At 37.3% G+C, this 26,405-nt stretch overlaps 1 protein-coding gene across 1 annotated transcript in view; it reads right to left on the bottom strand.

The window, feature by feature from the left end:
* LOC107676173 (lymphoid enhancer-binding factor 1-like) overlaps positions 1-26,024 on the bottom strand; it is a 34,765-nt gene extending 8,741 nt beyond the window's left edge. The window contains exons 1-4 of the mRNA XM_016470693.1: positions 25,003-26,024; positions 23,452-23,518; positions 22,475-22,602; positions 410-542 (exon numbers count right to left, since the gene is read on the bottom strand). Coding sequence (XP_016326179.1) covers positions 410-542; positions 22,475-22,602; positions 23,452-23,518; positions 25,003-25,209 — 535 coding nt within the window. The 5' untranslated portion in view covers positions 25,210-26,024. The remainder of the gene's footprint in view (positions 1-409; positions 543-22,474; positions 22,603-23,451; positions 23,519-25,002) is intronic.
* Between the last annotated feature and the right edge of the window lie 381 nt (positions 26,025-26,405).

Below are 26,405 nucleotides of genomic sequence, written 5' to 3'. Positions count from 1 at the left end.
CATTAAAGTAATAACTTCCTCTCTGCCTATCCAAAACAATTCTCTGTTATGTGGATGTAATCAAAAAATATTAACCAGAGCCTACATTTCAATTCACTCAAATCCCAGAGAAAAAAATCTACGTAATTCCCCACTGAATACTCAAAAATGTCAAAATGCAATAAATGCGAATGCTACTTGTAATTCCATTTTGTAAATGTTAAATTACTTATCCTAACTTAATGTGCGGACTCAACTAAAAGCATTTCATTTGTACATTGATTTCCCTGAGAATCATAAACAGACGTGATTGGAGGCGGGACTATCTGTTTTCTGACCAATGGCAGTGTCTATAAGTCATTGTGATTTTAAATGACATTAATAGTTTGCAATGAACAGTAGTGTATTTGTGCAGTTTGCAGGCGTTTACCTTGCTTGGAGTTGATGTCCTGTGGGTGGTGTCCCGAGTGTGGGCCAGGGGCGAAGTGCTCGTCGCTGTATGTGATCAGAGGGGTGAGGGGGTGAACGGCATGGGACGGCTGGACCACCGGCACCTTATTTGACTGCAAAACACAGAGGGAAAAACTGATATTGTAACAACATCAAACGTGACCGAGGCATTCAGACTCAGAACAAATGGGCAACGAGCCACCAAAGTTGAGCACCTCACCAGTCATGATGTGTGGACTGTGTACTGCAGGATTTTGGGGCAGAACCAAATGAATAAAGAAGGGGGTTGGGAGAAACAGAGTGTGGGTTAGAGGAGGAGAGAATGAGAAACAGGGAGGGAGGGAGGGAACGCCACAGGGCAGAGGCAGACCAGAGGTCTCGGGGCTGAAGATCAAAGGCAATCATTAGCCAGTGAATAAGGGAGTTCATTACAGAGCCCCGACCGTCTGCGGTGGAACTAAACAGGGTTAATCACGTCAGCAGCGGACTCAACACACACACACACACAGATCTGAGCTGACTCACAAAGCAATGCTCAGCACACCACAAAAGCACATCAAGTACACAGTGTTCAAGAACATGTAGAAATGTCTTCTCCTTTACCTGGCCTACAGATGATCTATTTCTGTCTTATGTCTAAAATAGTGAATTTATAAGATATGTGCACAATGTCATAATTGCCAAACTTTGCATTTTCATTTAGTCTAAAGTCAAAAGTGGGGGCTTTGGATCAATTAAAGAATCAAGGTGGAAACTAATTTGGTACGAGTCATCAGCTGTAATAGTGAATTTTGAAAATATACATGTGTGTAGCTCATTATTATTATAGTCAACTAAACTGAAACTAGCATTTAAACCATGAAAAAACATTTTCATTACTTGAAATAAGTTAAAATAAAATAAAATACAAACAAATAAATAAAATATATAGTTGCAACATCTCATTTTCAATTAGTTTAATTTGATGTACTGAAATAAACTAAAACTGAAATAAAAATTCATAAAACTACATAGACATTTAAAAAATAAAAACCACAAAAAAGCAACAAAATGACTAAAACTTATGAAAATGAAAAAAGAAAATATGAAAAATAAAAACTACAAAATATAATTAAAAACTACAATAATATCTTGGATACTAAAATAACACTGGTGTAGCTTAGATGAAAAACGGCAATAAAGTTTGCCAGAAAAATATGAATTAGCCAGTTTATGAGGAGACAAACCTATTTACCACTGAACAATGTGGTGGCATGAGAACAATGAAATACACATTGAATGCACAGCCTTTGCCCTTCATTTAGTTGCACTAGCTCTAAAAAAGTGTCCTGTATTTGTTAGGAAGAGCAAAATAAGAGAGAAAAGGAAGAAATGACCTAATAAATCTGATTTACTCGGACCAAAGTCACTTGAACACACATTCATTTTTTCACTGTGAGTGGGAAATTCCCAGGAAGACTTGAAAGCAGCTTATGATCAAACCATAAGCATTAAAAAATGATTAAAAATGTCCTATGAAATCAATCTAAATACAAAAACAAACATGAAATCGCTTAGAGAGAAAAGTGCAAAAAAATCAGTTATTGATTGCATGCTGTTCCTAAGGTTCAGCTGTATTTGAATGTTCAACAGCACACAACTCAATGAGAGAGTCGAGACGGGTAAAAAGCTGCCCACCCATGCCACAGGCAAAACTCCCACAGGCATGAATGAGCGGTTTTGTCCTAATTTGGGAGCAAAGGTTGCTGTTTCCGAGTCCGACCAGCTAATTGGCCAGAGAGGCAGGTGTAGGGTGCCATTTCCTCGGCAGACGTACTGCTGTAAAACCACGGGGCGGGAGGAGTGTGTGTGAGTGCGCTTGGGAGGGGGCGTTATTTCGGAGTCTCCCAGACACGGGACAGAAGCCGAGAGGGAGAACGATGATATGAATGTCATTCTCTGGAAAGATTTGAGCTTTGATAACTTTCAACAACACTCGGAGTTCCAAACACATCAGAAACGACAAAAGCATTTTTGGGATTCTTGAGAGTGAGCTGATGATATACAATTGTATATTTCTGTATTGCTAAATGCTTTCAAAATGTAGGACATGCTCCTGGATCCTTTGTTGGTTCTGGAAAAACAAACATAGTCCTCCTAACCCTATCCCTACCCCAAACCCTATAAACCCAAAGCAAATGTTCGGTTGATAATGTTTTTCAACCCGAAGCGAATCCCTAAAATATGCTGGGAATGTTGTTCCAAGACCAACAAGGATGTTGTTCCAAGAGCATGTCATATTTGGCTAAATCAAGTAGGGGTGTAGCAACTATTATAATTAACCACTTTCCAAAGGTTATTCCACCCTGCTTTTTGGGTAATAAAAATTTCAGTGCAAAGGAAACAAATTGCATCCAGCTGGAATATCCGTTTTGAGACCAAGAACAAGCCTCAACCAGTCACATCTGCAGTCAATCGGACAAACTCACAGTTGGTACTGGGCGGACATTATATGCCTAATTAATATTCATGAGTCATACTGACAAGAATTATGATGGGTCAGATTATGTGCCACAGAAATGTTGACCGATGCTGATGGGAAGGCCGATGATTATTTGTATGAAAATACCTGTAATCAATGATGGATGATATTGAAAGTCTATATGACCAAGTGAAATCACATGCTTCAAATGAAACTGGGCATAAAAAAATAAATAAATAAATAAAATAAACAATAATAAAACATCTACTTTGATGTTTTACAAAGCAATAAAACCAAACAAAACAAAAAACTAACAAAAAAATAAATCCATTGTTGTTGTGTACAGAAAAAACTATATTAATAAATTAAAAACAATAATAAAACATCTTCTTTATGTTTTACGACACAATAAAATAAATTAAAATATATATATATTTTTTTTTTTTTTTTTTTACTAAATTAGCCTGTTAATAGTTCAGTATGTGGTTTAAATATGGTTCAACTCTTGGTCAGAGATGATGGCTAATCTGGACGAGTAGTTTTAAATAGGGTCTTATCCTACCTTAAGGAAACCTTATCCCTGACTCGGCCTCATTACTAATATGTGACTGGGGGGCAGTAGCTACTGAGAAAGGCCCTCACTGGAAGACTGCATGATAGCATCCTTACCCCCTCTTCATTTTACGCCTCTCAGCTCTTATTGGCTTTTCCTCTGGGAGAGAGATAAGAGGCAGGCATATTTTTCATTTAAGCCCCTAGTCTCTGTCTCCAAGTAAAGGAGAAAAAGAGATACAGAGGAGTGGAGGAAGAACTTAAAACAGTTCGAGTTAAGGAGTCCACGCAAGCATCGTACAAAAGACACCATGACTCTCCGGTACGTCAATACGGGGTCCTTGACTTATGGCAGCCATGAAAAGTGGGAGTTGGCACTTTGCGTTCCACCTTATTCGATCGGGGCCTCTTTTAGGTCCTCTCAGTTGCAGCTGTCAGAGCCCATTTCTCTCAACTTCTTAATAAACTGCCATCTCGGTGCATTGCATGAAGCTAAAATTCCAGCAGGGAACCTCGAGACTGCCGTGCCAATTTGCAGGGGCCCCCCGAGGCACAACCTCGAAAAAATCATTCGCTTTTCCGGAATAAGGCAAAAGAAATAAAATGTCAAATTTAAAATACATTCAGCTTTCCAAAAATGTGGTTGCCTTTAATAAACGTAGAGAGGGTTTGGTGCTTTTGGCTTTCTGTGGTTTTAAATAAAAGTCACGCAGGGTGATTCACCGCCACTCAAGGCCATTCAAATCCTTCCCGGTGGTTTGAGATCACAGGCTGCGCCACCCCGTTCCCAACCCAGCTCAATGGCGTATTAAACTAAAAACACTTTCACTCAACCCGACCAGGAAGTGGCCGGACAACCCGGCTGACCACAGCAACCCAGCCGGATGGTGCCATGGCGATTTATCCCCAAGGATCTCTGAGTTTTCACAGGCCAGGGTGGCAGGATATAGCACGGACCTACCTCCCCCCGCTCTCTCTTTTATTTTGAAGAAAAATAATAGGCTTAGGTCTTTCTATTTATATTTGCAGAGAGGCGGTGCCGATTGAAAAGAAAGTCCATTTAGGATTTTATAAGCAGGTCTGGCCAAGCCTGCCTCAAGAGCCCCTCAGATGTGGTTTTAAAAGAAATTTCATTGTGCAGAACTCAAGCTGGCTGAGGGCCTGCAGAAAATCCAGAGGAAAGAGGGAAAAGCCAGAGTTCGGGAATTTGGGAGTTGGGAGACAAAATGGACACCGTTCAGCTCAACCCTCTCCAAGAAAACAGCGCTACTTCAACCAATCAGCACGAAACGCTGAAGACTAATGCCCAGCTGGTAACCCTTTTTCTGAATTTTCCCAGAATGAGTTTTATCATACAGACATGATGTTCCTAACCCAAAACCAGCTCTGTTAGCAAAGCACCCTTTGCTCTCCTTCCCAAAACCAACCCAGGCTCATTGGAAAATTGTTCCTGTGATGACACTTCTGCAAAATTATATTACGTTGCTTCTAGCACGTATAGGGCCCTATGATTTCCGCGATGCGGAAAACGTGCACTGAATCGCGGAATCCAGTCATGAAAAGAATTTACTGCATAACGCGAAATGTCACGGAATTAACAAAATTTTTAGATGAATAAATCAAAAGTAGGTCCATACACTTACATCAAAATGTGTTATAGACTAGTGTCTGTGAATATTAAGCCGCAAAATACTATTTAAATATGAATCTGCATGTTTCTGTGTGAATGAATGGCGCAGATGCACAGTTTCGCACATAAACATGATCTCTAGAACTGCTCTGAGAGTCACTTCATGAGCATTTTACCATTTCTTGTGAATCATATTTTGGTTTCAAATTAGAATTTGGTAAAAAATAAACATAAATTTGAGAAGAAAACAAAATGTATTTCATAGGGCTGTAAAAAATTTATTTTTGTTAAACTTTCAATAAACTGTGGTTAAATTGTGTATGTTTAATGATTTCAATTAACTAGACATTCTTTTTGATGAATAAAATGTAAGTTAACAATTAAAACAGAGTCTAGAAAAAATCAAATGGAAAAAATGGAATTTGGGGGGAAAAAACTATTTAGGAAAAAATAAAATGGATTTCATAGGGGCCTATACACGTAATATTTTGCGGAAAGTTATGAAATGTCCAGTGAATGGCACTAAAAGCATTTTATCTTAAGTTGATATATGTGAATCTGGCTACATTTCATGACATTGGTGGTTGGGTGTATCGCAGCAGTTCAGAAATGAAATGGCGAGTGGCACTTAAAAGCTTAATGCTCTAACTTGTTAGAAAATGACATACCGCCTACACTAAACCTAACTAATAGTGTTAACAAAAGAAAATGTGAGATAAAGAAACCATGATATTTTAGCCTGCTTCTACGATTGTTTGAGTTTTTTTATTATGACTTGTTTCACAAGATTCATACCCTAGCGTTTCGCGTCGCAAATGCAATGCTGTACCAGGTGCGCTACCGAGCAAGTTTACTACGTCAGAAAAGCCATACATATGGAACGGAGTATTTGATGCAAACGTGTATTAGTTTTTGTATTAGTTTACAAATCATGCACTATGGCCAAATTGTTTTGAGGTTATAATAGTATTGTACGAGGAACTATGCTAAAATAAGCTGTTATTAAAAGTTGTTGATATTTTATTGCCACTAGTGTTTATTCGAGATGAAAACTGCAGCAAATTTTATGTGTAGACACAATTTTGGAGTTTTGCAAAAATGTAGGTAGAGTTGCATATTTCCAATTAGCTTATGTTGCCCAAAACATTGCGAATGTTACCAACAAGCGTTTTCTTCGCACCACCAGCCCTTTGTCCTCCACTCAATTATCTCATTTTCGTGGTATTGGGGGGGGACAGGGGGGTTTATAATAATCGCTTCCCTCTACTGTAATTTATATGCAATAAGGACTCCTCATGCCCGCGCCTACAATAAAGCGGCTGTGTGAAAGAGCGAGAGGTGTTTTGCAAACATACGAGGAGTTGGCAACTTAAGTGCTAACGACAGATTGCCATACAGCTACAAATCTAGGTGAAATCCATTCACACTGTTTATCTACGAGAGAGAGAGAGAGAAAGAGAGAGATGCCTACACATGAATAAAAGCAAATTAAAGAGTAAATGCATGGGCAGGTAGGTTCAAACAAGTCAGGTTGTTCTCAGTTCAGTACTCCACACTAAGCATTTATGGCATAATGACGATTACCACAGAACGTTTAAAATAATCCTTTGTTTTTACAAAGCAGTAGTTGAAACATTGCATATAACTTTGCCGCGGTCAGTAAGTTATTCTGTCACATCTCTTAGTCTCATCTAGTCTATGTCAGCATTACGCTTAAGTCTTTTGGCTATACTTTGGATACGGTGTTTGTTTTAGTAATACAAAGAGGAATGAGTTGAAATTATTTTCTGCAGTAAACTGACATTGGCATAAATGCAACATATTTAACATTCAAAATTCTTTTGAAGCACTGTACAAGAAAGGCAACTAACTTTCATAAGCAAAAATACAACCAAAATCAGAGTAAGTAAAAAATAAATATATAAAAAGTGTTAAGTAAAAAGTAATAAAATAACTGAAGGAGTTTAAAATGATTGAATTTTCAATATTATAAAAAGATTTTAGCAATTATCTTCTGCTGTAAATTGACACAAAGATTTCTAATATTTAACCCTGCAATTTTAAATATGAATAGGCCTAAATATCGTTATATTTTATCTGTAGCTATTTTTATTTTATTGAAATAAACATTAAAAAATACATTTAAATATAATTATTTTAATGTTATAAAAATTTAATTGTACTGTTTTTGCTGTACTTTGGATCAAATAAATGCAAGCTTGGTGAGCAGAAGAGACTTCTGTAAAAAACTTTCAAAAACTTTTGACTGGTATAGTGTATCTTATAGTTAACCCTAAAAGTTAATTTAAAGCACTGTATAAGAAAATTAGAGTAAACAAACAAAAAAGATAAAAATTGTTGTGATTTGCTTTAGGTTTCAGACAATTGAAACATTTCACAAAAGACAGTCCAGTTCTGAAACTCTCATGGCACATGCCACATGCCCAAGGTAACGATACAAACAAGAGGAGGAAGTGAAGGGTGGATGGAGAGAGCGAGAGGTAGAGGAGAGGGGAACGAATGAAGGAAAGCCTGCCCTCAAGGCTTTAAAAGAAAGAGAGCGCAAGAGAATGAGTGAAAGAGAGACCTTATTTTAATCATTCTCAGGAACTAAACTAAAACTAAACTAAACTAATAGTTAAGAATAGTTAAAGTTAATAATAATTTTAAATTATGTGCATTGTAGTACAGAAAAAAATAAACAAAAAATAGAGCAATATGAATACATAATAGGGAAACATTTTATCTCCTTTTGTATTTTTATATAAAATAAATAAAAAAATAGATACTTATAGATAAATAGATACAAAAATAATTGGTACCATGATATGAACAGAATTATTTCAATAAGAAAATAAAATAAAATAAAACATAATAATAATAATATAAAATAATAATAAATATATATATATATATAATAATAATGAAAATATTATCATCATCAAAAATATATACTATGTGTGTAAATAAATATTTGTAATTATTAGCAATATGAATGAATTAATAAAAACAAAATAGGAAAAAAAAATCTTTTGTTTAATATATGCAAAATAATAAAATAAATAATGAAATTTATTTATATTTTTAAATTAATTAATTAAATTAAAATAAACTAAAAGTAGATATTCTACAAGATAAATATTGATGTTATAAATAAAAGTATTGTGTTAAGTGTTAACAACAATATCATTTCCCAAAATAATAATAATAATATAATAATAATAATAATAATTGTTATTATTTATTAAGCCATATCAGCTCTTCGATTCACATGTTAGCTTGAGTTCAAAGCATGGCATTAAGAAATCTGACAGCAGTGCACCAGCTGTCATCTGCAAAAGGCAAGCAGAGCAGCAGAACATCAAACATCTCTACCATTAACGCCCCAGAAAACCACATCACCGGCATATGCAGCGCTGCATTCTGACAGATGTGAGCCATAAAACAAACACAAATGTGATGCATAAGCGCTGGAAGTGCGCCAACCTGAGGCGGCGCATGGACGAGGGATTTAAAGCTCGTTGAGAATAAAATACAATATTTATCAAGACAATAAGGCGACAAGGATGCTTCCTAACAGACAACACAGGATTAAATGAAAAATGAAGAGTGTAAAGGGTTGAGTGTGGGTTGTGTATTATATGATTGCTTGTGAGGTGACAGTGTCACAGTTTTGAATTGTGTGGAGGTTATATAAAGGTTTGGCAGGGCTTCTCAACATTACGCTGCACGTTCACCTTGCGGCTTACGCAGGGCTCACTCATTCTCACAGCAGGACCTGGTCACTTCAAAGCGCCACCGAAAGGTCAAACATTCCACTGGAGTGGAGCGGGCAGCGCAGCGTCCACTCACCAAACACACACAACGTTCCATTAGCATGCATTCTGACACAAACACAGCCACATACATTAAACTTTAAAAGCCAGCGCGGCATCTACGTGCCAAACACACGCATACGTGATCCTCGCAACCTTGTTGGAAGTGCAGAAAGCATATGAATGAACACTTGTTTATTACTTCCTTTCATACTGAGCCAGCTCTCGCTCTCGCTCTCACTCGGTTATTTATGGAAGGCCGATTCTCCAACAAAATCAAACTGGCCAATCACTGCTACGCAACATGCTAGGGCTACCTTGACAAACAACAGAAAAGCAGCAGCTCAAAAGCAAAGTACAAATGAAAGGACTGCGATTTTCTTGCTGAACGTATAGTAGGAGCGCTTTCTAAGGCTATTGATCAAATCACTAAGGTTTGAACAAACCCTTAACCCAGAGTATTAGTGCGTAACCTGCACGGTTTGTGCTACAGGCAGGAATGATACCTCAAATTATGCAGCGATCAGATCAGAATGTTTGTTTATAATGATAAAACTGCAGAAAGTAACCAAACTAATAAGATAAATTTAAATTAAAATAAATAAAAGTTCATATCAAATAACTGAAAAACATTTTAAATAAAAATATAATGCAACTGAAAAAATAGTCAGTCATTTTTATTTAAATACAAGTTTATTGTAATAAAATTATAAAATTAAAAGATTAAATACTGAATTTTTTAATTATCTTGTTTTATTTTTATTTTTATTCATATAAAAATTGAAATGCATCTAATTATTTTAAATAGATATTATAATACTTTAAAATAAATAGATAAAAATAAAAACCATTTATTTTATGTGTATTTTTAAATATAAATAAATAACTAATTGTTTTATCTTTATTTTTATTTTATTGAAATAAAATTACATAAAAATACATTTAAATGTATTTTTATACTTTAAATACATAATATATAAAATCAAATAAAATAATAAAAATACATAATGTATTTTTAAATATAAAAAATAAATAGAGAGAGATAGAGAGATAGATAGATAGATAGATAGATAGATAGATCGATAGATAGATAGATAGATAAGACACACTAATGCATAAACACATCTTTTGATGTTCTACAGAAATAATTGGCACCACCACAATGCACAGAACATTACCAAAAAGAATAATACCTTAGCACAAGCATAGCACCAAAAAAAAACCCCCCACTAAATTCATATCAGTTTTGCATGAGCGAGAGGCACTCAAATATCTTTTTTTTTCCCTCAAAATGTTTAAAAAAAAAAGTTTCTTCTCCCTACAAAAATAAAAAGGGTAGCAGTTGGAGAAAAGAGAGAGAGATGTGTCAAGTTCTAGAGTCATTTCTAAGCAGGCGTTTGAAGAGGTGGGATTTGCCTGGCATGTGCAGACGGTGTTTTGCTGGCACATTCACACAGGTATACGGCACGTAAATGGCTGCCACTCTGGATTTGGGAGGAACTTGCGGCGAGGGGAGAATGAGACCTGCGGGGAGCTTGTGATGGAGGGGTGGAACAACCCGCTCCCTCTCTCTCCCTCGCTGCAGGGCAGGAGGCTCAGGTTAATGTTTGAGTGAAGCGGCGATACACTGCCGCACGTGTGTTTGTGAGCGTACCTGCAGCATCAGAGGCGCTGGGCTTGTGGTGAATATGGAGCTACTTCAGATGCTGGGTAGTGACCTAGTTTCACACTCACGGCAACAAAGCCTGAGCTTTACGGCCCAGAGTTAGGGATTGAGATGAGAAGAAAAGAGGAAGCGGAGCAGGGGGAGGGTGGGAAAGAGACAGAAGTCTACACCGATTGAAAGCAAATTAACATAGCAGAAGATGTGGCTTTCCGCTCTGCACACGTCATAAACTGCCAGTAGTTGCATGCGAAGAGGTCTCTGTTAAACGGCGAATAGACTTTGAGCACGCAAAATTTCTTTATCTGACATCATGCTCTGCGGTGTCTTTTTTAAGAGCATAAATAAAAAAATAAAAAATATGTATTTTCTGCAGCGCTGCAGCTTTAAAGTTTGTATCGATCTTCTATTGGTGGTGCATCTTCACATCGCAGCTCACAGTTCACTAAAATTGAAGTTTGGACCACAACAAAATGCAAAACTTCTTCGCATGAGCTTGTGTTTCCGGGCTCCAGCATTTGCATGCATATGAACATAATTCAATGAAAGGAAAAGTGTAGCTTGTTAATAGACCCACTTCTATATCACAAGCATATAGTTAAATGTGAAGCGTGAAATTTCTAGTGTGCCGCTTCTAGCATTCACACACACTGAAAAAAATGGTGTAGAAACAATTTTGACTCAGAAAATTACAGTAAATTTCACAAATAATTGAAAAAAAATTACAAGCAACACATTGACTTAAACAGAAGAAAAAAGTGAAACTTACTAAAATAATAATTAAAAAAAAAACTTTAAAAAGTCTATTAAAAATATTCTTTGAAATTCTTTACAGCAACATCATGGGTTTGAATGCAAGAAATCATAATGTACAGTAAGTTGCTTTAAAATAAAATGCTTTAAAATTTCTATGAAACTGCAGAAATAATAATGAATGACATGAAATTGAGAAAACAGTCAATAAAGCTTGTTTGTCAAGATGACTGGTCTTCTGTATGTTTGGAAACAATTATTTTTTCAATTACCTTTGGTGCCATTAGCTCTGCAGAAATTACATATTCAACCTTTAAAGTGGACTATGATATGGTTTCTAATGGTGTTTTTAACACATATGTGTTTTTACTACGGTGATCTGGGTCATTGCATACTGGCCTAAATCTCTATGATGTTCTGGTCACTAAATATCAACTCATAATAAGGGAGAGATCTCTGAGTTGTAAGATATCTGTTTAATCGAGGTTTAAGAAAAAAATAACAGCACACATGTCCTCAAAAAAAGAAGAAAAAAAAAGAAAAGCTGTTTTGAAGAATAATTGTCAGTTATTTCCAGAGATAACTTTATTTTACATGAAACTTAGCCAAACAAGACACAAAAATGGTCTCTGTGGTCATTATTTGTGCAGTTTGCAGAGATACTTTAAAGTAAACATATTTCTCAAAGGCTGCAAGAAATCAAAACCTGTTCTGACAGATTCAAGACTGAATACGCCTCAATAAAGCAGAGGGATCAATTGTAACAACCCTACATCTTCACTCTTTTATCACGTAAAGCCTTTGTCGCGCTGTTTTGCTTGTAGGTAGGACAATACCGCATTACGCACAAACCTCTCATATAATTGTGGCCTCCCCACATTGTTAGGGAATTAGCTAGTTAACCTCAACACAACTGCTTTTCAATTTAGCACCAGCCAGTGAAAACCCTCAGTCTGAGATCGCACACACACTCGCACAATAATCCCCGGAGAACAAATGACTTCTCCCAACCCACGCATGACTGAGGAGCACATCAACAAGCTCTTGAAAGTCGGGGAGGCACCGCCACCTCCCCCCGTTCGATACTTTTGAAGGGAGTACTTTTGTGACTATTGTCCCGACTAAAGCAAACAAAACATGGGCTGTGTGCAAACAAGGCGAGACGCGGTGGAGGAGTATGCAAACATGCACAAGGTCTTTGTTTTCTTGACTCTCTGTGATTTAACTCGGAGATAATGGGATAGGAGAGGGAACAGGCCCAAGTTCTGGTCCAACCAAAAGAAAACGGTCTTTTGTTTGATAAAGATTTGGAAAATTAGCCTAACCCTTGGGTGTGTAAAAACAGAAGTATAATAAAGGCGTAATGTGCCGGATTTCCAAGAAGTTTTGAATTAATGTTCAATCTCAGAATGAGTTCGTAACTCACATCACATCATGGGTGTGTAGATATAAATCAAGCTGTCAGTAACTCTAATGCAGTTAGGTTAATCCTCAAAATAGCTCTAATAATTGCAAACTAAATCCATAATGCATAAGCAGCCTGAGCACCATTTTCCATGGATGTATGCCATTTTAGATACCTAAATTTTGATCAAAGACCAGGTATAAATCTCAGTGCAAACCTATCTAGAGTATTCTGCTGGAATATGAATTATACCATTAACGTACGAGACAGATGCTTCCTGGATGGAGCTTTCCAAAAACTACAAAGTCCTGAAACTCCACAATGTGCTACACAAATCACAGCCAACCTGATTATATTTAGATTTGTGCTGGTTTACTTCTTAAAGTGAAAAAAATAATAATAATAAATAAAATAAATAAATGCATTCAAGGGATAGTTCACCCAAAAAAATGAAAATTCTGTCATTAATTACTCACACTCATGTCATTCCAAACCCATAAGACCTTCGTTCATCTTCAGAACACAAATTAAGATATTTCTGATGAAATCCGAGAGCTTTCTGATCCGGCATAGACAGCAACGCAACTGACAAGTTCAAGACTCAGACATCAGTGGTTCAACCTTAATTTTATGAAACTACGAGGATATTTTTGTGCGCAAAGAAAACTAAAATAACGACTTTATTTAACAATTTCTTCTCTTCCGTGTCAGTCTTCGTCACGCAAATAAGTTGTGATAAGAAATTGTTGAATAAAGTCATTTCTGTTATTCGTTATTTCTTTGCGCACAAAGTATTCTCGTAGCTTCATGAAATCAAGGTTGAACCACTGATGTCACATGGACTAATTTACCGATGTCCTTACTACCTTTCTGGGTCTTGAACATGGTAGGAGGGCCTACCTTGCGGTCTTTGGAGGGTCAGAGAGCTCTCAGATTCCATCAAAGATATCTTAATTTGTGTTCCGAAGATGAACGAAGGTCTTACAAGTTCGGAACGATATGAGGGCGAGTAATTAATGACAGAATTTTAATTTTTGGGTGAACTATCCTTTTAGACATTTACAGTTTTCTGTTAAAACTGACAAAAAAAAAATATTTATAACTAATGTTGCATAAAATGCTCTCAAGAATAAGAAATATCACCTTTCTGTAATTCAACTGACTAGCAATAGCAAGTAGCAACTCATGATTATGCAACTAAAGACTTATGGTTAAAAAAAGCCCTTTTTGTCCACTGGAAATTTGTGCAAAACCTTTTTTTTTTTTTTTATTGACTAAATGTCTCACAACTGTTGTTTGTGTCAATAATATGGTGTGTAGCCCTAAGGTCTATTCTCAAAAGGACTGAAACAGAAAACAGACGAGATATTTTAATGCATTTGTATGTATATAAATTGCTTAAATGCTAGAACATTTGAAATATAGCTTCAAACCTTCCCTGTCAAGATGTTTCAACCCATATTCAGATCTCACCAATGCATTGATTGTTTCTACCTATCTTTATAATTCTACACACAGCCAGTCCACGACATACACTACCAGTCAAAAGTCCAAACACTGTACATTTTGGAATAATACGGAGTCATCAAAACTATCAAATAGCGCTTCTGTAGTCACAAAAATGTTCTTTACATTTTTAAAATAAATGAAGAAATCTATCAATATTTTATTTGTATACGAGTCAATCTTAGGTCCTATAACTGGTCACCAATTCTTTTCAAGTTTCACTGTTTTTTAAATAACTTTTTGCCTTTACTGGATCATTTTAAATGGTGTGAGAAATAGTTTTATAACTAACAGTACAAATTCCATGAAGAGTGACAAATTTATTTCAAAGTTATAAATAGAACAAAGATTATTGGGGTACGTTTAACAAGAAAATACTTTTTCAGTTTTTCTACTTCAAAATATCAAATTTCATTTAATGTGTTACTTGCCGTTTATTTTATAATTATAAAAAAAAAATTCTAAATGGAATTTTTTACTCCAATTTTTTCAGTGTAGTCTTTCAATTAATAAGATGCCATAAAAACCAAACGCATTAGAATTACAACAAAAGTTTCTAATTCTAAAATACTGTTCAGATGAAGTACAGCATGTCACTCTCCACAGGTTGACAACTTCCCAAAAGTATTTCACATCAACTAGACATGCATGTACAAAAATAATTGTAAGCATTTAAGCAAAAGGCTTTAGATCAACAAACTCAGTCAAGTGTGTCCAGTCAAGTTTTACTGTTAGCACTGCCAGGCCCAGCATCAGCACAGCGTACAGTCTTGTACTAAGCTGTAAATTGAATTTTATTATTACCTATGCACATCCTTTAGGAGGCACAGATGCTTTTAATAACTAGCGGTTGAGAGAAGTTGGTATGAGGCACAAAGGCAAAGATGAGCAAATGCAGTCTTGCGAAGTATTTTTATAGGTTTCATCATCCAGCATCAAACAACTGAGGAAAGTAAACAAAGTGCTACTCGTCTCAGGTCTTACATCCACACCCAGAACGAGTTTGAGAAAGAGAGAGCATATCATACAACAAAATAGCAGGTGAATAATAGCAGATGTCCTAAAAATACAGAAAAGTCTGTGTATTTGGACACGCAGTCTCATATCAGAGGCTCTATACATTTGTGAAGGGCCCTTCAGTGATAAATGAACACTCCGCACGGGTTCAAATCAATTAGCGATAGAGAAAAAAAACATCACAAATGCAGGTCTGTGGAGATCAGGAACAGTAATGCAGAAGGCCAGACTCAGAGATGAAAGATCAGATCAAAGGGACAGAGCAGTCAATTTGTCTGATGAACCTTATTAACAATAGGCTGACATGAGGGGCACTGGTAATGGTTTATGTAGTTTGTGTAAACTGTGATCTTAGCACGAACATAAGCATACAAACATGGGGAAAACAAAAAGAATGGAGTATTACATAGTATATATTTAGTATGTATATAATAATAAATATATTTTTATCCTTAAGACTGCATTTATTTGATTCAAAATACGGTAAAAGCAGCAATATTTTACAATTTGAAATAACTGTTTTCTATTTGAATATATTTTAAAATGTAATTTGTTACTGTGATGCAAAGCTGAATTTTCAGCATCATTACTCCAGTCTTCAGTGTCACATGATCCTTCAGAAATCATTCTGATATGCTGATTTGCTGCTCAAGAACATCTTATTATCAATGCTGAAAATGGTTGTGCCTCTTAATAATATTATGGAAATCATCACATATTTTTTTCAGGATTCTTGATGAATAGAATAGAAAACATTCTAAATGTCTGTAGCATGACTTTTGATCAATATAATTTTTGATTATTTCTTGCTAAATAAAAGTATTAAATTCCTCAAATGTAATTAAAATTAAATTTAATTTTAATTAGCCATTAAAAATGGCTAATTTTACATTTTTATTGTTAAATGGATCATTTAAATCTGATTAATTTTCAAATTGTTTGTCATAAATCAACATCTCAGGAAAATGTTATGGGGTTTCAAATCAAAATATGACTTCCTGTTATGAAACAGGACATCATTTCATACATGTCCACTGTAGAGGACACCAAGACTAAAAGCATGTTTATTATACATTTTGGGAGACAAAAGAATTGAATAGGAAAACAAATTATATATCAATATTCTTATGAAATATTATATATTATTATGAAAATCTGTCCAATTACTACTCCCATTATTACACTTCTTTTTTCAACATGCTGTCCCAATGCGCAAATTAGGTACAGTGTATAGATAACATTGTGCTTAATGGGAAAACCAGTTTATGCAATTTTTACACACATATTGCATAAAGCAAAATGGTATATCAAATCATTTTGTTATATATTTTATAACATAGTTGAGAACCATCCTTAAACAATGTTAGGTATAAAAAAAATCCTGAAACCTAAAAACTGATTGGTGATTTAAAAAAAAAAATTTTTGCCTTTTCATGTCTATTCTTGTCATTTTATTTTTTTAGAAAAACTGAGTCCTGGTGTCCTCTACAGAGGACATAGCATAACATCTGAATAAAATATAATTTTCCCAAAATTTTATTTTACCATTTTTTTCTTATGCTCTAGACAATGTAATGACATGAAAAAAATACTAAATTCACAAAGCTTTTTATTTCTGGTTCTCAGAATTGCAATCAAACTGGCTACGGTACACCCTTTCTATTGGCCACTGAAAAGCTCCACCCATAGGATAATGTGTTTATGTTGCCATCAACATCTTAAATAAGTGTATTTTTCACAAGTTGGACACCTCCAGGGGCAGGATAGTTGCCCCGTTACAGTCTAATGTGGGAAAGCCTGGAGGTTGGGGGTGGGTGTGCTGCTGGGGTTGCGGAGGGGGCACAACCGGGCACACGCTCCACTACAATAGCAGGGCCTCGTTAGCTCTGTAACAATCCCACCGCCCACGCCACCGAAACATCACTGACATAAATACGGGGACATCTGCAAGGGTAATCACTGCATTGTGCTCCCATTTTCTGCTCTGCTGGACGGCAACAGGGCAGCCTGCTTTTCAACACCTCCCTCCCTCCCCGGCCTGGCTCCATTTCTGGGGTCAGAGTCCCTCAGGTAACAAAACCCTCTGAGACTTGTGCTGAATTACATGTAATTACTCCCACAATCTGATTGATTTTGGCCTGAATAGGGCAAAAGGACACCTTTAACTTCCTGCCGCCCTCTTTCAGTGCATCTTTGTCACTTTTTTTCTATGTTTCTCATCTCCATTCGCATTCCCCCCCATCCTCATCAGTTTCTATGCACCCCCCCCATCCTCATCCGTTTCTATGCACAACAACCCCCTCTAATTCTGCACACCATCCCTCGTTCACCCTCCCCTTTTCTCTCTCTCTCTCTCTCTCTCTCCAGCGCTCACGAAACGAAGCCAAGACTCTTCATCTAGTAGGAGGCAGAAGGCTTTGAAGAGATCAAAGCCAAGGCCGCAAGCAGTTGTGCGCCCTGGGAATACGCCGCAGCTCTCTGCTCCACAGCCCCCTTTCTCCAGCGTCATGTCGGATTGCAGCTGGATTGCATATTGCCAGTTTTCTTAATGCTCTCGGTTTCGACTTTGACATCACTGATCCCCCCAACACACACGCACACCTTCGACACAAACGAGTAAGAACGGAAGACAGAAAAAAAGACAAAAACAAGGGAGCGAAAAAGAGAAATCAAAGAGAGCGGGGTTAAAATGAAAAAGCTGGAAAAGAAAGGAGTAAAAAAGGAGGAGAGGGAGCAGAAGAGATTGACAGGGTGATTTTTATTTTCACAACTCCATAATTGGCCAGTTCAAAGGCGGATGAAAAAAGGAAGCATTTGTTTTCAATTCTGCGGCAGATATGAAAGGAGCGACAAACTTTTATGAGTTTCCCCAAAATTAAAGACAGGCTCTTTTCACATTCAAAGAACAGGGTGTTTTTTATAACCAAGACCACACAAAAAGAGCTGATACCAAAGCCCTCCCCTCTCGTCCGCTGCAAACACGAGTTGGCTGACTGACTATGAGAAATAGAAAGAGTCGGAGAAATCGGAGGCAGAGGGATGGTTTGATGTGCAACACAAAGAGAGGGAGTGAGCGCATGTGAGAAAGGGGCCGCATCTATACATCCATTAAACGCTAATAAAGCCTGGTGGCAAGCCATCTTTTGTACTGTAACTCAGAGAAACCCCTTACCAAACTCCTACACCAGGGAGCATGAATATTTCAGTGGTGTCTGATCCACGGAGCATGTGAAGCTCCTTTACCCCCACACACACAAACACAAACAAAAAAAAAAAAATGAGCTTCAGAAAAATATGAAAAAGTGAACCTAGTGGCACAGAGCCTCTATTGATCAGTACAAAGCAGTGCAAATGAAGTTCAGAGATGCATGCATGCATGCAAACAATGCAGTTTCGATCACTGTCACTGACGGATTTCTCTTGAGATGACGACTGTTTGATGAGACAGTCGTGTTTTTACATGCCGCTGCAGAGCAAAAACTACCAATACTACGCAATCTCCAACAGTTATATAACTAGCGTGATTTGATAGAAGAGGGTTACTGACACGCATCGAATGTCACTTCTCAAACAAACAATTGTAAAATGAGAAAAACAAGGGGATTTTTTGGTCATCCGAGACTAAACGAGTTTCAAATGACACTGCGAATGAGAATACGCAAAATGAAGCAACATACATTACATGAAAAGGAGTAAAAAAACATCAATAAATAAGTGCAAAAGAAAAACAACCAAGACTGGGACAAGAGCATCAGCTACTGTTGTCAAAATAAAGCAGGGCTTAAAGTGGCCGCTGGAGGGTGATGGAGGTCACAGCTGGGCCTGGAGACATAACATGCAGGAAAAGTGATGACAACTGTGGCGCAAAGACAAAACACAACGGTGCACTTCACTTGCATGTGCCCTCAGGATCATCAACAGGTGTTACCGCTGGTTTGCATAATAGCTGTGCATTAAGAGGTCAAGAAATAACGCTCATTGTTCTAGCCTGTTCAAAGCCTGTCCAAAAATAACAACAATAATTTGTAGCATATATATTGTTTGTCTAATAAACCTGACATCGCATATAACGAATATTGTTGGTAAATCACATCTGATAAATGCATAAAAGACAGGAGATTTAGGCAAATGGGACTAGCTAGCAGAGCTAAGATAAATAAACATAACTGCACTACTTGAATACACGCAAAAGCTATTTGTTTGTGGAGTCTCCTACTATAAAGACGTTTCAATTAACAAATTTTAGTGGGTCGTTTGACAGTAACATTTCAGGGGGTGAAATGCCCCATGGAAGCAAACCTTTCAAAAATCACTTAACACTGCCAGCCTTTTTGCTTTGTACATCTGACACATGGATTCAATATGGCTGTGGTAACCAGCCGATGTAAACACAGTATCAATGGCCCTCTGTTCAAAAACCCTGGGTCTGTACCAGTGCACTTCAAAGGGCCTGTGGGCTGCCGAAATCTGCAAGGTCTAGGCCACGCTGGTGTTCAGACCTGCTCAGCAGATGATATGATTACTTGTTTGCCCCTTATCACCCATGTGTGGGGGCGGTGCATCAAAAGACGATATGATACGTGTTTAAAGAGCGACAGAGAGGTATATGGGTGAGTTTAGAAATGCAGATTTTGAAGTGAATAACAATAATACTGAAAACTACTAAAACGCAATAAAAATATGCTACTTATATATTGTTACGAAAACCACACACAAGGGCTGCTGGGAATTGTAGTTTCTTTGAATGGTGCAGAAAGGGACAGACCGAGAGTTGAAGATCCAGCTGTGTGAAATCTCTTTAGGTAAAGCCAGGGTTTGGGGGAGGGTTTGTGATTCCACGGCATGTCCACGCTGAGAGACCCGTCACATCCCACATCAAAGCAGGCCGAGTGTGAGTGTGTATCTTGGGTCGGTTCTTCCCAAGCTCCACTGCCAGAAGCCAATCAGGATGGGGGAGGAAAACAGCACAAGAACTGAAGCTGCTCCACCAGCAGCTCCAGCAAATGTATTACAGTAGAGGTCCATCCATATGGAGAGCAAACTAACCATCAAAACAGCCTTTACGATAACATGTCTATTTAAATGATGAATTAACCCACTTTCCGTGCATTTAATCATTTTTAACATTTTCCATAAGTCATTTTCTTTTTTTTTCTCAAATAGTTTTTTAACTGCTCTTCTCTGAGAACTGAGAATATGCATATGAGAAACAAAAATTTGAAATAAAACAAATGATTTTTGCAATGTTTCCCGATGATACATTTTGTATTCTTTGATGAGTAAGTCAAATCTGCTGATAACAACTTCACAAACAAATATATTAAATCTATGCTAAAACCAAAAATTGCAGTACACAATTCACTAGTTGGGTTGTCATTGAAAGCGCCATCTATTGTACCTGGGTAAATTTGGTTTTCATTTAACTAGAACAAATATTTGTTTACTTTTCATGTGAGTATACCACTCATTTCATTTTTTGATATTTATTTCGTAACACGTTAGGTGTGAAAAAGCCTTCAAATCAGCACATTCGGAAAAAATCTTAAACTAATTTAGGGGTCACAGGACAAACATCTCAAACACTTTTCCTGAGATGAAATTTTGTGCTTGAACTTTAAATAATCCAATTTAAGAAGAAGAAATGAAAGAGAGGGGATGGGGAACAGATTATACAATTCAATGAAATCCAGGACCCCATTACCCCATTCTTCTCTCCAACTGATTAAAAGGGGCAGAGATAAGTGGAACTACATGAAATGTCCCAGCGCGAGGGAAAGCATTTCAAAAAGAGGAAATGCCTAGGTTGTCTTAATTCCCAATTCGCCATTTCATACGAATGTTAAAATATTACAACTTCAAAGCTACAGGCACCAGAGACAATGCAGCCCCAGTGTTTACCTGGAAACATTATCTGCTGACCCCAAGTTATTCATCTCAAAGGAGCCCTGGATGCCATTTCCAGATGTCGTCCATCAGATTAGAGCAACATGTAAAGCTTTCATGGATCACTAAGCACAATGATGCCAATATCCAATATACAGAACACTGTACCCATGCGGCTGGTGCTTCACCAGGTAGCAACACCCCCCAAAAATAATCTGCTGACCACCACAAAATTGCCTGCTTCATGACTGAGTGGGAGTTCAGGCACTGGAATGTCATAGCCAATGGAAATCAATCCAAACTTCAGGGGAATGGAGGGGGAGGAAGGGGGGAAAAGAAGATGCCTTTGATCTAGCTGAAAACTGATCCCAGACCTTGGAGATACTGTGTCCGAATATTTGAGCCACCGCAAAGGAGAGAGAGAGACAACAGGCGGAGGGGGTTGAGGAAATGGATCTGGCATTATTGGGATTTTATTGCACACCAAGTGAAAAAAGGCAAAATTTGGGTAAGTTGCAAATGATTCTGCAACACCTCTGCAAAAATCTTTGCATCAGTATTAAAAAAAATCTGGTTTTTGTACCTCCCAAGCGAAGGCTTTCAATCACAAAGGATTCCCACAGATGTACATTGCTGACCCAATTGCCAACAAACTGCTAAACCACATCTTGTTGTGTAACAATGCATACGCTTAAGTAAAACTGCTTAAAAAGAACTAAACAATAAAAACGTTAAAGTCAGAACCATTTACCCCAAAAGCTTAGAGCAACTACAGGTCAACTGCAGCATCATCTTCTGTTTGGTGTCCGTCGCCACATCGGCGAAAACCGAACTATAATCGCACAGCCGCAGACTGATAAAGGAGCTGAATTCAAAGCTGTGCAAACAATGGATGAGATGAGCTCAGCGGAGAAAGCCCTGTCTCTCATCGGACTCACAGACTGCCTGCAGCGGCCATCTCTTCCAGGCACCAGTCAACTGCCAAACAGGGAGTCTTAACCACACAAAAACTACTAAACAGGATTAGGGTGGACAGCTGCTAGCGTATCCACCATCTTTCTTTTTTTTTACTCCCCCCTCCTTCCATCAGTGGTTGTTTTATATAATAATCGAGATGGCAAACGTCTGTAACTTCTATACATTTATGCATAAGTGTACAATTTTTTAATCTGCCACACTAAAAAGTATAGACAGTACGAGCAGATATGGGTCACAGCATTAGACACAGACACGCTGCCAATCAGAAACTAACATCATAACCCTGAGCTGCACGCTATGACGAGGGAAGATAAAATAAAGTGAAAAATGTCAATGTTGGACAGCGAGGGCTCGGGAGCGAACAGCACTGGATAACACTCACCATTCTGGGAATGGGAGGCGAGAGAGAGCCGTTGTTCATGTAGGATTCATTGTTCATATTGGTCATCATGATGTATCCTGGGTAACTGGGGTACGGGTGGCCTTTGCTGTACATGTCTTGATGCTTGCCTGTTAGAGAATAAAATAAAGCAGCTTGAATTAATAAGATTTCCCATATTTTCTCAATTAAATGCAATGCAGTTTAAATGTGAAATTTGTTAACAAATATTTGACGTGGTCCAGTCACTAAACTAAAGTATGCATGACTCTTGAATCATTCAGTGCCAATAAAATAAATCAAAATGAACTTCCTGACCAAATGTCACATTTTTAAAAATGCAAGAAATGCAAGCTAAACAGGAAACCAAGCAGTTCCTAATGGTATCTAAAACGGGGGAGCCGTTTTGAGGCCAGTGAAGTGTTTGGCTGAATATTTGCATCCTAATTCACAGCAAGCAGAGAACAAAGGGGAAAAGACAATCAAGTCACTTCACTGTGAACCCAGCGCGGCGTAAAAAAGACCCGGGTGTAAACAGAGATCAAATGAACTCCGGGCCATCACAGCAACATGCTGCTCTTGACAATAGCGTCTCAGACGGTGTGTTTGGAGGCCAGCGTGTCAGAGGAAGATGGGGCACTTCCCTGGCACGTGTCATTACGTGTCGACACCAAACAGACTGTGGGCTGAGAAATTCCCTTCACAAAGCCTTCAGAATCAATTAATTAAAACAACAAATCTAAATAATTACAGGCATATGTAGAAAAAAACTAAATCTGTTATGCATTAGAACTGTAATACATTTTTAAAAGAAAATATATATATAAATAAATGGATTTCTTTGCAAGTGTATGTTTTAACATAAGTGAATGAAAATGTTATGATTTTGTAAAGCATGCTGTTAAGAAAAAAAAAACGAAGTTACACCAAATCAAGGATTTAATAATATTACACATTTTTTCCCAAGCCATATGACTTACCATCATCCAGATGGTCCATGTGCTTCTCATGATAAGAGTCTGGTGTTATTTGGGACAGTCTAGCTGCCTGTTCAAAAATGTAGGAGAGAGATATTAACAACTTAATTTCTAACGTGCAATGTTATTGCTTTTCGTTTTTTTTTTAATTGTTCAATCCTAAAACCAAAGCTGACAAAATAGCGTATGTTTTATCATATTTTTAGGATAAGACATCCATAAGGAGAAGATAACTTGCATTTTTTTATACATTGATTAACTCAGTCATTTTCTTTCTGCTGTGGAGACCGACCACAAATGCGGTATCTTGAGGAATGAAAAAGAAAGGCTTCGCTACTATTCTCGTTCACTCTCGTTATGAATCAGAAGTGCCGGGAAATAAACTCCATTTGGAGTTCAGCTCCCTCTGGGTGCCTTCCAGCAGAGTGAGGGATCTGTACTCCTTTCCCAATTAACATTCAGCCCATCAGTTTGTTCTTTCTCATGTCAAGCTGTAACCCTGCATGCTGTTGATGCCAGGAGGAAATATATTTCATTAATAAAGCAAAGCATCTTATTATTCTTTAGTTCAATTTACTTGATGCACATGACCAAGTAGAAATGGAGAAAAGCACATGATCAGAGAAACACAAAAAATAAAGTCAAACAAATTTACACCAGCACACAAATCTGACAACTGCTTCACAAATTTCAGATGGATATAGACTTCCATTTTGTTTTATTGAAATAATGGTTTACTTTTCTTTTGTGTGAAATTGAAAATATGAAATTTAGCCTATATAATAACTGCTGGGTGTGCTGATTTTTAATACATATTAAAAATTAATATCAATAAATTAATTTTTTTTTAAAGCATGTTGCAGTTTTGTGGTTAACTGTAAAAGAAATCACAACAAACCAATCAGAGGCATAATAAGCGGTTTCAGAAATATTAAAATATGTGCATACTGCACCCATTATCTGGCAGACTTTAATAAACAATTATTAAAAATGTCAAAAATTACAATAATAATAACAACAACAACAAAATGTAACGTTATTAGTAGTAGGGGTGCAGCATTGCACTATTATTTTTACATTCTTTTTAATAACTGTTTAACATGAATTGTCGAATAAACTAAATAAATATAATCTTACACAAATTTCAAATAAAATTCATTATAAAAGCTGCTGTTTTGTTTGTGATGATCAGTAAAAAACAAAAATATTGATCAACAGTGCCTTCTTTGACAATTAAATAACGACTGTTTTTTTTTTAAACAAACAAAAAATGTTAATAACTGGTTGAATAAATAAAAATCCTGAGATCATCGTGTCCCTTTCAGTCCTTTTTTCTCGCTTAAATAAGGACTGTGGGTTAAAATGAGTTTGTTGACTTTAACACGTGTAGCTCTGCCATTTAAACCACACACACACACACACACACACACACACACAGAACTGAGGTTAAAATATCAACACGACTCTTCATTCTGAAAACAAATCCCAACTTCCCAACAACTGGACACATGAAGTTTGACGGAGGACCTTCACGTGCGTTTGAGGCGTACTCACGTCGTGATTGTTACTGTTGGGGCTGATTTCTGTCTCGTTGACCAGAGATGACTTGATCTCTGCTAAGTCTCCCTCCTCCTCAGAGTGGATGATCTCCGCGAAGATCTGCTCCTTCTGCGGGTCTCCCTCGTCTTTGAACGGGATCATTTCATCGGTGGCACAGAGCTCCGGATCCCCGCCGCCTCCTCCGCCTGACAACTGCGGCATTTCTCGGGTGATTGAAAGTCCTCCTCACCCTACAAACGCCCGGAAAGCGAAGACGTTAGACAGAAACCCCCCTGTATAATTTCAGCCGGTGCACTCCAAACACTCTTGCTACGGCAACACTCGAGAATCCAGAGGGGAAACGCAATGTAGACGCTGGGTGTTTTAAAAAGTTAAAGTACGACTCCTGCGGTGTTCTTAAAGGCAAACGTTAGAAGTGTAAGTTGAACGTAGGACAGTTCTGACTGTTCAAAAAAAAAAAAAGTGCTGGAGTTCAGATGCTGTGTGTCATTCCCGTTTGCTTTCTTGGGTAAAAAGGTGTCCCTCTTCAGAAATGCGCTCAGCAGAGACTGAGAGTAATGTTGGGCTGGAGAGAGAGTAGTGCTGTACTCCTCCCCCTGATCTCTGACTGACAGTAGAGATGAAAGAGAAGCCGCCGCTTTGATTGACACCTAGCGCACGTGCATTGACTGACACTCCTGAGGAAAGTAAAGGGGGATTTTATACATTGCTTCCAACAAATGGACAGAGAGCGCAAAATGTGGAGGTAGGAGACACCAGTGCTGTTCTCCGATTGATTTTGGGACTGTTGGAAACGAAAACAGTGTCGTAACACCGTCAGTTAGTCACCAATTAGAAATGAGCTTCAGGAGTGAAATCACTATCATGCATTATCTGTTTAAAATATAGGAATTACAGGACACATCTGAAGTGATTTGGGAACATATTAATAAATGTTGAATAACAAAACTGGCTTCATCTGAATCAGCAGGCTCTTTTGTTAAATTTGACATATAATGTTCAGTCAAGCTGAATTTGAAATATCATGACTGACCAGATTCGGGAGGGTTGAAACTGTTCCCAATGTACTTCCAATGGAACCACAAATATTGCACAAAATTGTATAGGCCTCTTATGATTTTAGATACGTTTTATGTGTTTATATTTTTGTTTGCACGCTTGCTTCTTTGAATTGATTAAAATGAAAGTTTGGAATGGTGATGGTGGGTGGAACAATTATAATATAATATAATATATGATTGTTAATAATTATTTTTGAACTACTACATTTGATTACCACTTAAAAATCAAAATGTACATTGCTCTTTTTTTCTATTAGTGTTACCAGTACTAAATAGTGAAAATGAACAGTAGAAAAATAGCTGACAAATATTACTCTATAAAATTTGAGGCACACT

This window comes from Sinocyclocheilus anshuiensis, unplaced genomic scaffold (assembly GCF_001515605.1).
Source record: "Sinocyclocheilus anshuiensis isolate Anshui unplaced genomic scaffold, SAMN03320099.WGS_v1.1 scaffold469, whole genome shotgun sequence".
Taxonomy (NCBI): domain Eukaryota; kingdom Metazoa; phylum Chordata; class Actinopteri; order Cypriniformes; family Cyprinidae; genus Sinocyclocheilus; species Sinocyclocheilus anshuiensis.
The sequence above is the reverse complement of the archived record's forward strand: the minus strand, read 5'-3'. Positions and strand labels throughout refer to the sequence as shown.